Here is a 15,277-nt window from a genome sequence, read left to right as displayed (position 1 = left end):
GGCAAGTAGGAGAGGAAGGTACTTTGGCCAGGAGTGGAATATCAGCTTCTTTGCTTGCAGTGAACCCCCCTTAATAGGACAAGAAACTTCTTTCCAATTAAGCAGGTGAAACTTCTTATTAGAGGAGGAACCACCTTGCCCAAGAAAATCCCTCCTAAGCTTGTTGATCCTCGCAAGCACTGACTTTGGACACTGAAAAAGAGACGTGAAGTAGTTTGGGAGATTGGACAGAGTGGCCCTGATGAGAGTGAACCTCCCACCTAGAGAGAGCAGCTTACTTTTCCATAGAGACAACTCTCTCCAATTTCTCAACTACCCTGTCCCAAAGATTAAAGCTACCTTTCCCAGGCACAAAGGAAGACCCCAGGCAAAGAAAACCAAAACCTGTACTGTTACCAATTTTTACTGGATATTTACACTACTTGTATTTGTCATGTTTCACAAATCTTGAGTACCCATTATTCTTGGGCATCTTGTACTTTTTTTGAAGAAACATTGTAAATTTATGACAGGGAAAAGGCAGGCTTGTTCATATAGGAAGCATTAAGCATTCTTATCCATTTTGTTGGAGATCAGAAACTCCTCTTCTTTATAGAGCTGTTCCAAGCTGGTATGTGAAGAATTCCATTTTTTTTTTCCTTAATTAATTCTTCTGCACATTTCGAACTGAGGTTATGGCCTTTAATAGCGTGAATGGTACCAATGGTTCGTCTAGCCGGCCCAATTAACTGGGATTAGGCTTAAGATGACAATGACGACAATGATTTTGCACATTTCTGCAATGTTGCTGGTTGTGGTTCCTGATTGTGTTTTTCAAGAGATAGTTCTGGCTGATTTAATTTGAACATGCACACAGATACACACACATTGTTTCTCATTCTTCTTACTAGATTTTTAACTCTTCTTCCTTTGGTTCTGTATTAATTATAAAGTCTCATGTTCACTCAGACCTGTTGTTTCTCTTTCTTCTTATTAGATTTTTAACTTTTCTTCTTTTAGTTATGTATTAATTATAATGTAGCATGTTCTCTCAGACCTATCTAGAAGTGTTTAAATTGCTTTTGGGATTATAAGAAACTGTTTTCAGTCTACTGGTTCACTAATGAGCATAGTTTCGAAACACCAAAAAACTCAGACTCCTCTGAGTTGATTCGGCTCTATCATATTTCATTCAGGCTTGAAAAAAAATTCAATTTGGTCATGACTTCAAGACTAGTTCAAGACTCCTGTCTCGACCAGCAAAATTCGATGAAACTCAACTTGACTCATCAAGACTAAATGATTATAAAATCTTGACTTGACTCATCAAGACTACATGATCATAAAATTTAAGTAGAAAATAGACTCCAAAAACTTGATCAAGTTACTGTACTCGACTTGATAGATTTTCAAGTCAGGTTTTTAAAATTGCCTGACATACATGTTGTCATTGTCTGAAAACCCAGATCAGATAATGTCACATCTCAGTCCAACTTCCGTCCCAGTTGCTCCGGCCCTCGATGTTAAAGAACAAATGACAGGTATTTGTCAACGAAAGCATCCATAGGAAAGTGGTTAGGACATGAATTTGTAAGTAGGAGGCCATGGCTTGGACTCCTATCCAGCTTATTGGATTTTTTATTTATTTATCTATTTGATGTAGAAAAGTAGATGACCGGTTGACCCAGGTGGTCTAAACGATTTCTTGTTCAAAAGGGGTTTGTAAGTGACTCAGTCCACTATTTTGTCTGTTTCCAGTTCAAGCTGGTATGACACAAGGTTTTAAATCTTGGTTATGGATTGCTACGTTGTCTCATGTCTGAGACCAGATAAGTCTCACCTGGCCATTACATAAAAATAAGAAAAAGAAAATTAGTAGTAGTAAATTGTTCCTCCTCTCTCCTCTATTGGAAGTGTGTGGGCTGTAGCACAGAGAAAATAATACAGTGAAATAGCATTGTTTTCCAGCCAGAAGATCTAATCAACGTGTCTGCTATGATAGGAAGCTCAAATCTTGCACACGTGTACCATACTGGCATGGCTGAAGGCGTTTGGTCTTATAGCACAGAAAGAAGGAAAGAACACAAACCTTGTTTTGTTCGTACTTCTTGTCTTCCTCTCCTTTGTCCAAACATCGTATCACCTGCTATGCTTGTCCCGTCAAATAGGCTTAAAGAGTGTGAGAACTCGAATACGGCCATAGACATTGTGGTGCACACTATGCTGCACGCACACATGCGAAATTAACAAACCTGGTTGAATGAGTTTTATCTCCTCTAAAATTACCTAGGTGATGATTCACTCTGAATCATCCTGACTCATCAGGGCTTGCCCTGGTTCAGTGCGACACATCACAATACATTACAAGTTGTATTTGGGTAGAGGTTAGTCTTGTAGCAGGGGCAGAGCCCAGATAGGTATGGATCAAAATTAATAAGACTTGGCCAAAACCGAGACATATCGGACACTATTTTAAACCATGATCTGATCGATCACTTTTTTTTTTTGGATAAGATGAAATTTATTTCAAAGAAAAATGCGGATACAGATTTAGCCATCAACTAGTAGAAACAAAAACTAAAGCAGACCAACCACCTTCTGGTAGATACAAGAACCAGACTGCATTCCCAAAGCCCAACCACCTCTGGGAGGAAAGGAAAAGCACAACAGAACTGATACACAATATTGGAGCATGAGCAATGGAAAGTTGGGTCGGGCTACTAAGATCACAAACTTCGTCAACCATGTCCACAATCCTCTAGGGGCACTGAACTTTTGACCATGAAATTGCAGTTGAGTCGTCGCCTTCATCAATGGCTGGTAATAGCGGAAACTGCACTGTTTATTTACTAATCTAAAGGAGGGCCAAGGCTTCATAAGTAATTCCGATGTTCCCTGAAATGTCACCAGGATGCTACTACTGCTATTGGGAATCAAACCCCCCACTCCTGTAGGCCCTGGGTTTCAGAGGGAACTGCAATCAAAGTTCCCTTTATACGTCCCAAGGGGTGGACTCCAGGAGGCATGGGTGGGATAGTGAGCTTACTGCTGAACTACACATCTCTCGAGCTATGCTTGAGCATTGTCGAGGAGAAGCCTAAGTCTGAGGTCTGCTCTAGCACAGGCGACAATGGGATTGTGGATCCTATTTGCCACCACTGACTGAGGAGACTTCTCCTTAGAAGATTCTCCTTTTCTTTTTGAGCCAAAATGACCACAATGTCACTGGGATGGCCATGTTCCAAAATACAAACACAGAAACCCCAGGCTGAAGATGACTGGTTGCTAATGATTTCCAGAAAAGAACTTGAAAGCACCCAGGCCACCTCAGACTTTGAAATAATCCCAGACGATGGAGCTAGAGAAGCTACAACTGATCAGAAGGTGGTTAACCGAATTTTCATGCTTACAACACTGGAAGCGTCTATTAGGCATGGTAAAACCACTCTTTCTGAGGTGATCAATATTCAATTGTAAGCATCTTGTCAAGGCCACACTGTCCACGCGAAAGCTGATTTTAGTGGGGATGGGTAAACCAAATTTTGTGAAACATTGGTGCACTAGATGCCTCCAGACTCTAAATCCTATGATCAAACCCGGAAATAAGGACATAAACCTTACCTAGCAGCTCTGCTGATTTCATCATCGCTCAGAATTTTGCAAAAAATCATACACCAGACACTCAGTCTGACTACTCCATCTTGGTTTTAAAACACTTTCTTTGGCTGGTGTCAAAATTAATTTCAAGTTGAAGGGCAGAAAAAGTATAAACCACTAAGATATTAAATCAGAAGATCCAATGTACATGGAACATCTAAAGACTGCTCATTTGGATAGAGAATAGAAATCCTCTATAAATTTAGCTGCCCTAGGAACATGCTGAAAAGTGACATCTAAAGGGTGACTGGAATTTTCTGGAGTTGATATGAAGGCTAATTCCTAGGAAGGATTGCAATTCCCTGACGCCCAAGGGATAACATTATGCGACTCACCCTCCACTATCACCAATCATCCTACCCTGTAAACTGAGATCGTGATCCTGTTTTCATGGCCAACACAGTTCTACTCTATCTGAACTACTGGGATTAACCAGTCTATGGAAAGTAGACATAATAATGCCTTTGTTGTCTTTTAAGGCCTGTTTGGATTGGTGGAATCCAAAAGTAGATTCGGAAAGGACAACGTCACATCTGAGGAAATCTGTGGAAAGAATCCTAAATAACTTGCTTTTTCAGCATTCATGATTTCCATGGCAATATGGATAAGTCAATGGTAAAAAGTAAGAGATATCTCTCAAGAATCGTGGAAATATCTATTTCTTAGTGTTTTTTTTTTTTTTTTTCAATAAAGGAAATGGAAATCACCATTTTTTTTGAGGAAAACTGTGTGGAGGTCGATTTCCTTAATTGCCTTGTTTTTGCAGACGGCGGAAAACATCAAACCTGAGGAAAATGATTTCTTTTCCATGATAGAAAAGAGGATTCCACCAGTCTAAACGGGTCCTTAGGATTCCCCAATCCTTGATTCCGGTGGGGTTCCTTCCAAAACTCCTAACTATATTTAGTTGCCACTTGAGAGCTTGAAGCTTCTAAACAAGAATACCTGTGAAATGCACTGAGCTTGAAAACCTATTTGCAATTATGTCTTCTGATTCCATACCTTCATATTTCATTCATCTTCTCTTGAATGCTGACTACTTTCGGTTTTCCACTGTCATGACTTATGATTAAGTGTTGGAAATGTGTGTATGTGCCTTGGCTACTTTGTCTGCAAATGTAAAACTTAACCGTAGTACGTAGTGTTATTATGGTTCTTGTGAACTCCTGTACATGACGTTCTATCAGGAGCTATGAGGAATGCTTTTTCTTTGTGTAATGCATAACAAAATGCGATCCACTGTTCTGAAATGAAATGTGTCATGATTCATGCTTCACTTTGTTTGTTTTCCTTATGTTGTGGTTTTTAATAGGACATTCATACTTTGAGCTGAATAACCTTTACTGTAGGTTTGTTGCGGTAGAAGAGATTAAAGAGCAATTGCTAGAGAGTAATAAACAGACATACTGGGTTCCTGATTATGTGAAGGTTTGAAATTTAGTTTATATGTTATCTTAAGTTACTTTCTTCTCAAAATTATTTTGTAGTGACACAATTGAATTTGTATTTGTCTGATTTGAATGCTTTATAACTGTATTAGATGATTTTAAGGTGTATTTGTCTTGGTCGGCCTTTGCCTTTCTTTTTCTAATAAATTTTGCTTACCTTCTCCCCAAAAAATAAATAAAAAAAAAAAATGAAGGAAAGAAAGAAAAAAGGGGGATGATTTTAAGGATTTCAAACATCTAAAGCTGCCTCTTTTTGGGAGTGATCCATTTTTCGTGTGATTCAGGTTTTGATCTCTGGTCTTGTAAACGTTAACCCCCCCCCCCCCCCCCCCCCACAAAAAAAAAAAAAAGAAGGGAAAAAACTCTTTTGGAGAGGGAATCATGTTTAGCAAGTTGCGGAACTACTAGAATGGAATAATAAACGTTTATCTATGGCTGAAGCCTAGGAACTCCTTAGCTAGAATACTGCCATGGACTTAGCTTTTATAGAGACAGCTAAAGGCAACCTGAGAAGAGGCCAGCCCTTTAATCTCATTGACGATAAAGCACATCTTCCATGCACCCATGCATTTTCTGGTAGCCCATGCATTTGCATTTGACATACCCACTTCAATCACGGCTTGCTTGGAGAAGTGATTGTGAAACAAGTAAAGGCACGTTCTTAGGGCCTCCAACTCAACATGTTACTTTCACCAGCCATTTGATGGAGGAGAGCATCTGCCTTTTTAGGATGCCTCTCTTATGTCGCTAAGGACAACATTCCAAGTCCTTGGAATGTCAAAGACAGATATGTGCCTTTGAGCTCCTTGGAAACATGACCCTACTGATCAGGAGTACTTCAGAGTTCTCCTTAAATGCAGTCGGTAGAGAGAGAATTGTCGTTAACAAATTCTTTTATTTCCCTCATGCTCAACATTTTCAAAGAATCCTGTCACTCATGTTGACAGGCCTGGTATATTGCATGAACTTTATTTGCACTTGCTGCTCCTCTGAATTGCACTTCAGACATGCACTCTTGCTCTTGTTTACATTTTCAAACAGACACTCTGCTACGCCAATGTCCAATATTATTGCCACTTCCTTTCATGCTTTGTGCAACTATATGACAGTCTGTCCTTGGTCAAGTACTTCTTTAGTGTTGCCATGTGGGAGACTGATAATGACAAACATGAAACATGGTTTAGGACAAGTTTGTTCAATTTGGGCTCCATGAATGAGATTCATTCTGGCATGGAAGTTGAGGTTTGGGACTTGGATGAACATCTTAGGGTAGGACTATGCATGCAATTGAATCTTCAAGGGAAAAGAATGTGAGTACAAGAACAATCGAAAAATACAAGGTGTGGCTTGTGACTGAGTGCCTTTCCAAGAATGCCTCTATAACCTCTGTTGAGATGGCTGTCAAGTGCACTCCCTTCTGCTTGGATGCAAAACATCTGAGTGATGGGTGGCTGAAATATTGGAATCGTGAGATAAATCACATCTGGAGTTTCCTCTAGAACTGCTGACATCCTTTCTGTGTTCAAATAGATGCCTGGACAATGATCTGCATGTTGCCTTTTGCTGTTGTCCTTGATAATACCTTTCCCTTTATCCATCCTTCCCTTCTCTGCTAAACCTTCTTACCTGTCTTTCACTTTCTCATTCGCCACTGAGTACTCAAGAGCAGATTTCCTGGACGGAGCTTCTATCGTCACACCTGATCTAGAAGAAACAGGTGAGGGAGATCTCCTTCTTCAATGTTGCCTCTGAGAGACTCCGCTCTTCTCTCTTCAGAGCTCTCTTTTCCTCTCTTGAGGAAGTTCTCTCAGAGATTCTCGGGGGATCTTACAGATACATTTCATGGAATTGTTGAAAGCACAACCTGCCCAATATTGCCATGTTTAAACTTTGAACCTAGTTAGCCACGTCTTCAACACCTTTGACATTGTATCCTTAATTGACCATGCCACACTGAATTGTTTATAATACCGGCACCATAGATTCGATGCTAATGATCAATGAAGAAAGAGGCGTTCAGGCTTTCTTCATCCCTCATAACGTAACTGCACCCACTAAGATTAACTCTGTTCCCAAGGTGGTCAATCATTAACACTTTATCTCATCCCACTAGCTACCCAAAAGCTATGACTCTGGAAGGTAATTGAGTCCCCACAGCCACATGTCTAGTTGCACCACGGCCTTCCTCTACCATCTTTCTTTAAAGTGAACACAGAAATTTACAGACTTCTACCTCCATATTCTCTTGTGCTGCTGCCCCAGTTGGCTAAACACAAAACTCTCTAGCACACCCAGCTGTTTGTCCAACTCGTCTCTTTCTTCCTCCGTTAGATCCATATGGAATGTAAGAGACCAAACTATTTGGTTCCCAATTCAGTTGTAAAGGTCAACAACTTTTCATGACAATAGCATGGAAAGAGCCTCGGACGATCTAGGTAGTGGACCCTGTCTACTCGAACAACCCTTCCATAAATGGACCCTCAGGGCATTTCTCAATTCAAACCACATGCCTATTTCAATTATATTTTCACTGAAAAGGTTATATTTCAAATCATTAGAACTTTGTAAGCCATATGCGGAGGAATGCCCTTGCTATCATCCTCCATTCCACGCTTAGCTATGGACATGATTCATAGCTTACAAAAGATTTAAATCCACATACTCTCGGTTTGATTGGGTTGTAAACCACTTTCCTTTAAGTATGTGATATTTATGTTTTTCCTCCATCCTGTTACACAGAAAGTCCTTTGGATTCATTCCGATCTACTGACAATGCTCTAGGGCATTGGAACATTGGCATGAAATACACCAGAATTGCCATAAGGGACAATTTAATAAGAAGAATACTGCCCCTGATATAATATATTAACCCTTCCCTTCTCTTCAGGAAACCCTCCTTTCCACCCTTTCAGTAATGGTTTCCCAAAGACTTTTTACTGGTTCACTCACAACGGCTACCCAAAAGAGGCAGAGGGCTGTAACCGTACCTTAATGGGTTCCACTCTTACTCTCAACATCCCTCTTTTGACAGGTTTGCTTTTAGCCCCTGCACCAAATCTTGTTGTTTTCTGCATAAAAAATAAAAAGCAAAGTTTCATCTGCAAAGCACATATGAGAAAGCTTAAAAATCCATGAGGTCCACCCGGAATTCACCTGATCAGTCCTTCCTCTCTCACCTTCTTCAAAATTTTCCTTAGTGCTTCTGCCACAATGGAGAAGTGGAATGAAGACGTTGGATCCCCATACTGTAACCTCCCTAGACCCTCTGAAGTAGCATTTTGGGAAGCCATTCACCAAAGCCGAGAACTTTGCTAATGCTACGCACTCCATCCAACAACTCCGTTGGATCCAAATCCTAGTAATGTGTATTGTAAGAATTCCCAATCTATATGATCATATGCCTTCTCCAAATCCAGTTTGCAAACACTTACCAGTTTATGCAATTTGTCCCTTGAATCAATGCACTTATGTGCCAGTGGTGTCTTATCAAGAATCTGTCCCCCTTGGTAGATCCACATTGGATAACGAGATATTGAATCTAATGGTATGAAATCTTGAGGTTAAAATTTTGGCTTGGATCTTTTGTGGATTACCAATCAAGCTTATGGGCCTAAAATCCGACAGACTCCTAGTGCCATCTTATCTTGGAATAAACTTGATGAATGAGGCACCCCTATCTTTCCCTGTCCTGCTTTAATGGAACTCAACCATGGAGTTCATCACCCCTTTAACCTTGTCATAGAACACCTGGAAGAATAGAATGCTATAGATTAAACATCTGGCTGACAGGCTTTGTCACATCCCAGCTGGACTACTGCCTCTACATTCTCACTGAATCAGTTCAAGAAATCTGCATCTGCCTCATCATTTTACCGAACTCAAGATTCCGTCTCTACGTTCTCCTGAATGCAGGCCCCTAAAGAAGTCAAATGCTCAAGGTTCACTAAGCTGGGTAGTCTCCACTCTTCTCCTGAATGGAGGCTTCTAAAGAAGTCAATGGAAGTTTCATGAATCTCCTTGGCATTTTCTATCTTCTCCCCATCAATTTCCAGCCTATGAGTACAATTTATTTATTCTTCTTCTGGCATTTGCCATTCTGTGGATGACATTTTTCCAGGCTATGAGTAGGATTTATTATTCTTCTGGCATTTTGCCATTCTGTGGATGAATTTTGTAATTCTAGCCTCCCTTTTTTAGCTAACCCTATACGATTTCTTCCTCCCTTGCCTTCTTTTTTAACTCATTTGAGCTCTTTTCACTGATTTTACTCTGCCATGAAACACCTGCCCTCTTCCCTTCATGTTCATTTTCTGAGTTTCATCCAGGATCATTGACTTCACTTCCTCAATCCTCGAAAAATGGGCCTTAAATCCACCCTTTTAGCATCTTGAGCTTCACAATAGCTCTCTACCTGCAATGCTTTCCATAATGAATGATTGCCTATCATGAACCTAATGATATCATTTTCTTCTAGCCACATAAGATGAAATCAAAATGTTGATGGGCCCCAGGGATCTAACTTTTGAAGTAAGCACGCTAGTGACTTGGTCTGAAGTAGGCCTTGCAATTGCATCTATGCGACCTCTTGGTATAGGTCCTCCCACTCCCTCGATCAGTAACCTATCCAGTCTGGGTAGGAGACTATCAGCTTGATTGTCAGGTAAGTACTTCTCAATTTCCAATGAAACAAACATGTAATGCACTCATTTAACTTAATATGCATTCTTCTAGCTGTATATTGCTTTCTTGTGTTCTTAATATTGTTAGTCTTTTGCGGTCTTATCTATACATGGACCAGGCACACACAAACACTCGACGCAATGTAATCTGTCTATTTGCTTCACTTTCCCTGTCGCTGTGACTGTTTGATTACAGGAAAAACGTTTTCACAATTGGCTGGAAAATGCTAGAGACTGGGCAGTTAGTAGAAGTAGATTTTGGGGTACTCCTCTTCCTGTGTGGATTAGTGAAGATGGCGAGGAGAAAGTTGTTATTGATTCAATTGACAAACTTGAAAAACTTTCTGGCGTTAAGGTTTGTTTTTAGCTCTGGTTCATTATTTAGAGTGCATATTTATTCCTCTTAGGAATTTCTCACTTCTTCTCAGTGCCCTGGTTACATTTCGATCATGTACTTTTCTTTAATTTTTCATGTTTTCATGACAGATCTTTGAAATTTCTTCATCAGTGAAGACTTTCTGTTCTTGCTCATTAGTGTGTGTATATGTATTTCACGCATGCATGCCTCTCTCTTCACTAGCAAAACTTATCCTTGAAGACTATGCTATTCTTTCATTAACATGATCCTCTTCTTTGTACTCATGTTATCATGCTTAAATTACACAATAGAATTAGATTTTGGGGTTCTCTTCCTGTGTGGATTAGTGAAGATGGCAAGGAGAAAGTTTTTTATTTTTTGAAAGATGATACTTCATTGGTCAAAAACCAAAAAAGAAAAAGGAAAAAAAAACCACAAATAAACCCTAAGCTAACAATCAAGGTATTTCGTAACGGTAACAGTGGCTGTAACGGTCACCATTGTTACCTTTGCGATATGGACTGTAATAGTTGTTACGACCCCCATAACGACCATTATGGTCTTTTAAAAAAAATAAATTGAAAAACAAACTTAAAAAACTTGTGTCGGTCTCGTCATGGACTGTTACAGGGCCATTACGGCTTTTATGGGGGGCCTTTACAGGTCATTTTTTCTGTAACAGCCGTTGCGACCATTACGACACACCATGCTAACTATCCAACAACAAAACAGCCCTCGACTGCAAACCCTAATAGGCTCTCCTTAAAGGCGCCAGATCCCAAAACAGCCTAACAACTTGATTGAGAACCCCTGCACTCGTGATGCTTTTGTTGTGAAAACATCGATCATTCCTTTCTCACCAAACTGACCACAATAATGCTAAGAGGGCAAATCTCCATCTTTTCCTCCCTAGCTTCCCTCCATCCATTGAATGCCAAGGAAGTGGTCTTCGATGGAGCGAGGCATGACCCAAGAGACTGATGCCATACCAAGGACCCTTGCCTATACATCAGTTGTGACAGGACAATGAAGGAAAATGTGATCGGTCGACTCTGCATGGTGATAACACCAAAGGCAAATTTTGGGAAGAATCATTCTACGTTTGCATAGTTTGTCAATCATTAACACTTTTTGCTTGCCCATCAGCCAATCAAATGCTGTAATTTTGGGAGGGAGCCTTGTAGGACCAGACCTCGTTGCATGAACTTCAGTGAGTAATAAGACTAGAATGCTCGAGCTCCTTGTAAAAGGATCACATTAAGAAATACCCCAATGTTGAGTGAAGCAAGCTTCAGAAAGGAAGTGGACAAGGTGATGCAGGACAACTAACCACTTGCTCTAAAAGCACGAATTGATAGACCATGGCGAATCAATCCCTTTATCCGATAGCCCAGACCCCACATCCATGGGTTAGGTCCTCGGCCAAACCCCTCTCCTGGGCCTCAAATCATATGGGTTCCGCCCCCTCTTGGGCCTCACATCACATGAGTTTTGCCTCACATGGGCCGCCCACCCCGAGTGTGCCCCCACAACCCACATGCCACCCCACTCGAGCCTGGTGTGAAAATGCCCCTGCATTAATCACCCCCAATGAGAAGTCTCGAACACGAGACCTCCCACTTTGATACCACTTTGATGCAGGACAACTAACCACTTGCTTTAAAAGCTCGAACTGATAGACTACGGCGAATCAATCCCTTTATCTAATAGCCTAGGCCTCGCATCCATGGGTTAGGTCCCCGATCGAACCCCTCTCATGGGCCCCACATCACTTAGGTTCAGCCTCACATGAGCCACCCGCCTCACACGGGCCGCCCACCCCGAGTGTGCCCTCACATCCCACAGGCCACCCCACTCGAGCCTGGTGTGAAAATGCCCCTGCATTATAAGGTCTGATCATCTATTCAAGAATCAACCCAAAATATAATTCTTTTCCCATCTCCCACCAAGAATTTCGTTCTTTAAAAAACCGGAAGAGCAATCCTGTTTATACCTTTCCATATGAATGACAACCGATGAAAGGAGGATTTTTTAACCCACCAACTCATCAGGGTAGTCCCATACTTGGCTGCTAAAACATCTCTCCATAAGCTGCTCTCCTTGGTTGCAAACCGCTAAACCCATTTTCCTAGGAACGCTTCATTAACTAAATCAAGGTGTTTTATGCCCTACCCCATGGAAGGCAAATCTCTTTCCAATTCTAGAGGTGGAATTTTTTTCCTCGTTAGATCCACCATGCCAAAAGAAATCCCCTCCTAAGTTTGTCTATTCTAGCTAACACCGATTTAGGACGTTGAAATAGAGACATAAAGTAAATTGGAAGGATAGACAAGCAAGCCTTGATTAAAGTTAATCTACCTCCAAGGGACATGAGTTTACCTTTCCAGGAGGATAGCCTATTTTCTAGCCTCCATAATTTTATCCTAGAGAAGTCACGGAGGCTTACCAATACATAACAGAAGACCAAGATAGGAAGTTGGGAGAAAAGCCTATCTTGCAACCAAAGATATTGGTGAGGAGAAAGTTGTTATTGATTCAATTGACAAACTTGAAAAAACTTTCTGGTTTTAAGGTTTGTTGTTAGCTTTGGATCATTTTTTAGAGTCCGTACTTATTCCTCTTAGGAACTTCTCGCACCTTCTCAGTGCTCTGTGGTTACATTTTGATCATGTACTTTTCTTTAATTTTTCATGTTTTCATGACAGATCTTTGAAGTTCCTTCTTCGGTAAAGGCTTTTTTTTTTTTTTCTTGCTCCTATATATATAATGTTTGTATGCATGCATGCATGCCTCTTTGTGTGCGCGCTTGTCTGAGCCGTTTCTCTTCATAAGCAAAACTTATCCTTGAAGCCTATGCTTATCATTCATCAACATGATCCTCGTCTTTGCACTCATGTTATCATGCATAAATACAAATGCACAACTTACTGGTTCGTCAGCTATTTTACCCACTAATTTGTATCTTTAAGAAAGCTAGGGTATTTTACTCATTTTGCAATTCTTTTGAAAGAAAAGGAACACACAAATATCTAGTCAAATTGGTCACTCTATGTCTATCTTGTCATCAGGATCACCTCTTTTGAATAAAACATTGCGAATGACTGAAATGATATTTTTCCGTTTTAAAACTAAAAGCAAGGATACTTTTGTCCAATAATAAATATGGTTATGATGCCATATGCATGCCTATTCATAATGGGAGTGTACTTTTACATTTCTTATTGGTTTTGGCCAAAATTTCCCTAGTTTACAAATAATGGCATTTAGTGACTTATTTTCAATTTCATTTTCCTTCCCTTCTTCTCATCTATCCTTTTTGTTTATCTCATCACGGTTGTGTTTTATTTTTGTTTTTGTGTTTCTTGTTTAATGTTGGATGTTCGCTTATGCACATGCAGCTATCTTAATATTTTTAATTGTTGTTCTTTATGGTACAGGTTACTGATTTGCACCGTCACAAAATTGATCATATCACCATTCCCTCCGAACGTGGCCCTGAATTTGGCTTGCTTCACCGTGTCGATGATGTAAGTTCATTTTGTGGTAGCGCATTCACATATTCTCATACTATTTATGATAGGTGGAAGCTGTAATACAATAATTTTCTTATTCGGTTTGCTTAGAACCAAGTGTTTGGCATGAACCTAAGAACCTTTTCATGTTTTGGATTGGGAACATCATAATAATTAAATCAAGGTGGCTCTGAATCATGTTACCTTGACACCTCATATCCAAGTGAAGGATAGCATCTCAAGTGTACTCAAGCAGTGTTATCTGTAAACTGTGTTTTAGGATTTTGCTGTGTTGGCACTTGGGGATTCTAGGATGCTCCATGACCAACATTTCAGGATGGATATGATGATATGTTCTGATGATGTCATAAAAGAGTAGTGTGTCATACAATTCAATTGAGCTGTCTTGACATTTATCCTCTGACAGTTCTCTTTTCCTTTTGATTTCTTTTTTATGTGCCATTCCATCAAGCAGGTTTCAATTGTGACAAAGTTAACAATTCTCCTTTCTTCACTGCACTCAAGTCTGCCTAGTCCAAACTCTTTGAGTGAAAGGTTAACTCAAGTGTGCCACTGAGTGTTGAATATAACTTTTAAAAAAGTCAGATGTCAAAGGTTAACCTGTTCATTTCTTCTTCTTCTTCTTCTTTTTTGGTTATTTGGTGGGATTTTCTATTCTTTTGGGATGCAATTGATGTTCATTGCATGGTGTTCATGTAGCTGCACTTTTTTTCTTTTTCTTTTTTAATAGTTAGGTGTAATTTTTATTATTTGTAATTGTTCATTTGAGGGGTAGGTTTTTAGAAGTTGGTGTTGATTGCATCTGAATATCTAGAGTTTTTTTTTTTTTTTAGCATACAAAAGTGCTGTCCATCTAGTTTTTTTTTGGGCACCAGTGCTGGATAGTTGAGGATACTAAGACATTAGACGCTATGGACTCAAGCAATGAAATTGAATTAATTGTGTATGATAACAAGAGTTTTTAACACGAAATATAAGTTTCACCTCTACTACGGTTGTTTAGCAGTCGTCCAATGATGATTTGTTTTAAGGTGAAACTTCTCTTTAGATGAATTACAACATAGTTGCATCTTTCCACCAGGTAAGAGATCTGTTATTGGAGTTGGTGCTATCAAACTCAAAACTTGGCAATTCTTCCTCTCTTTGAGTGTAGATTGATGATGTGACTGGTCTGAGCCGTGATCTGTTGGCATATTGAGTCAAGTTGGAGGTGGATATGGGTGACCATAAGAACCATTTAGTGACCTTGCTCATCATTCCAAAAGGTTGTATTGTGTTTTTGAGCTGTGGGAATGGTGAGTCACTTGTTCATTACTTCATGCATGAGATCCTTGTGGTGGTTTGTCGTCGTGATTCTATGTGTAGTTTGGTTTAGACGCAAATCGTAGAATATTTAGGAATGAGTGATCATCTTCGAAGGTGGTCTCTCTAAGGCTGAAGGGCCCATTGTTGAGTGGGCTACGTCTTGCAAGGATTTAGAGTTTGGGCTTATTGCTCTGTTTAGTGGGTCTTGGGGGAACTTATCTTCTTTGCATCATAAGATGATTTCTCATCATACCCTTTATCTTGCTCTTTTTACTTTTTTCTTAATAAATTACCTTGCCCCTTGGGGAAAAAAGAGAG

The 15,277-nt window shown here is 39.9% G+C and overlaps 1 protein-coding gene across 3 annotated transcripts in view; it reads left to right on the top strand.

The window, feature by feature from the left end:
* LOC131230772 (isoleucine--tRNA ligase, cytoplasmic) overlaps positions 1–15,277 on the top strand; it is a 62,888-nt gene that overhangs the window by 25,915 nt on the left and 21,696 nt on the right. For all 3 annotated transcript variants that reach the window (XM_058226738.1, XM_058226739.1, XM_058226740.1), the window contains exons 7-10: positions 513–610; positions 4,986–5,064; positions 9,960–10,118; positions 13,559–13,648. In XM_058226738.1, the coding sequence (XP_058082721.1) occupies positions 513–610; positions 4,986–5,064; positions 9,960–10,118; positions 13,559–13,648 (426 nt within the window). The remainder of the gene's footprint in view (positions 1–512; positions 611–4,985; positions 5,065–9,959; positions 10,119–13,558; positions 13,649–15,277) is intronic.

Source organism: Magnolia sinica, chromosome 17 (genome assembly GCF_029962835.1).
Source record: "Magnolia sinica isolate HGM2019 chromosome 17, MsV1, whole genome shotgun sequence".
NCBI lineage: Eukaryota > Viridiplantae > Streptophyta > Magnoliopsida > Magnoliales > Magnoliaceae > Magnolia > Magnolia sinica.
The sequence above is the reverse complement of the archived record's forward strand: the minus strand, read 5'-3'. Positions and strand labels throughout refer to the sequence as shown.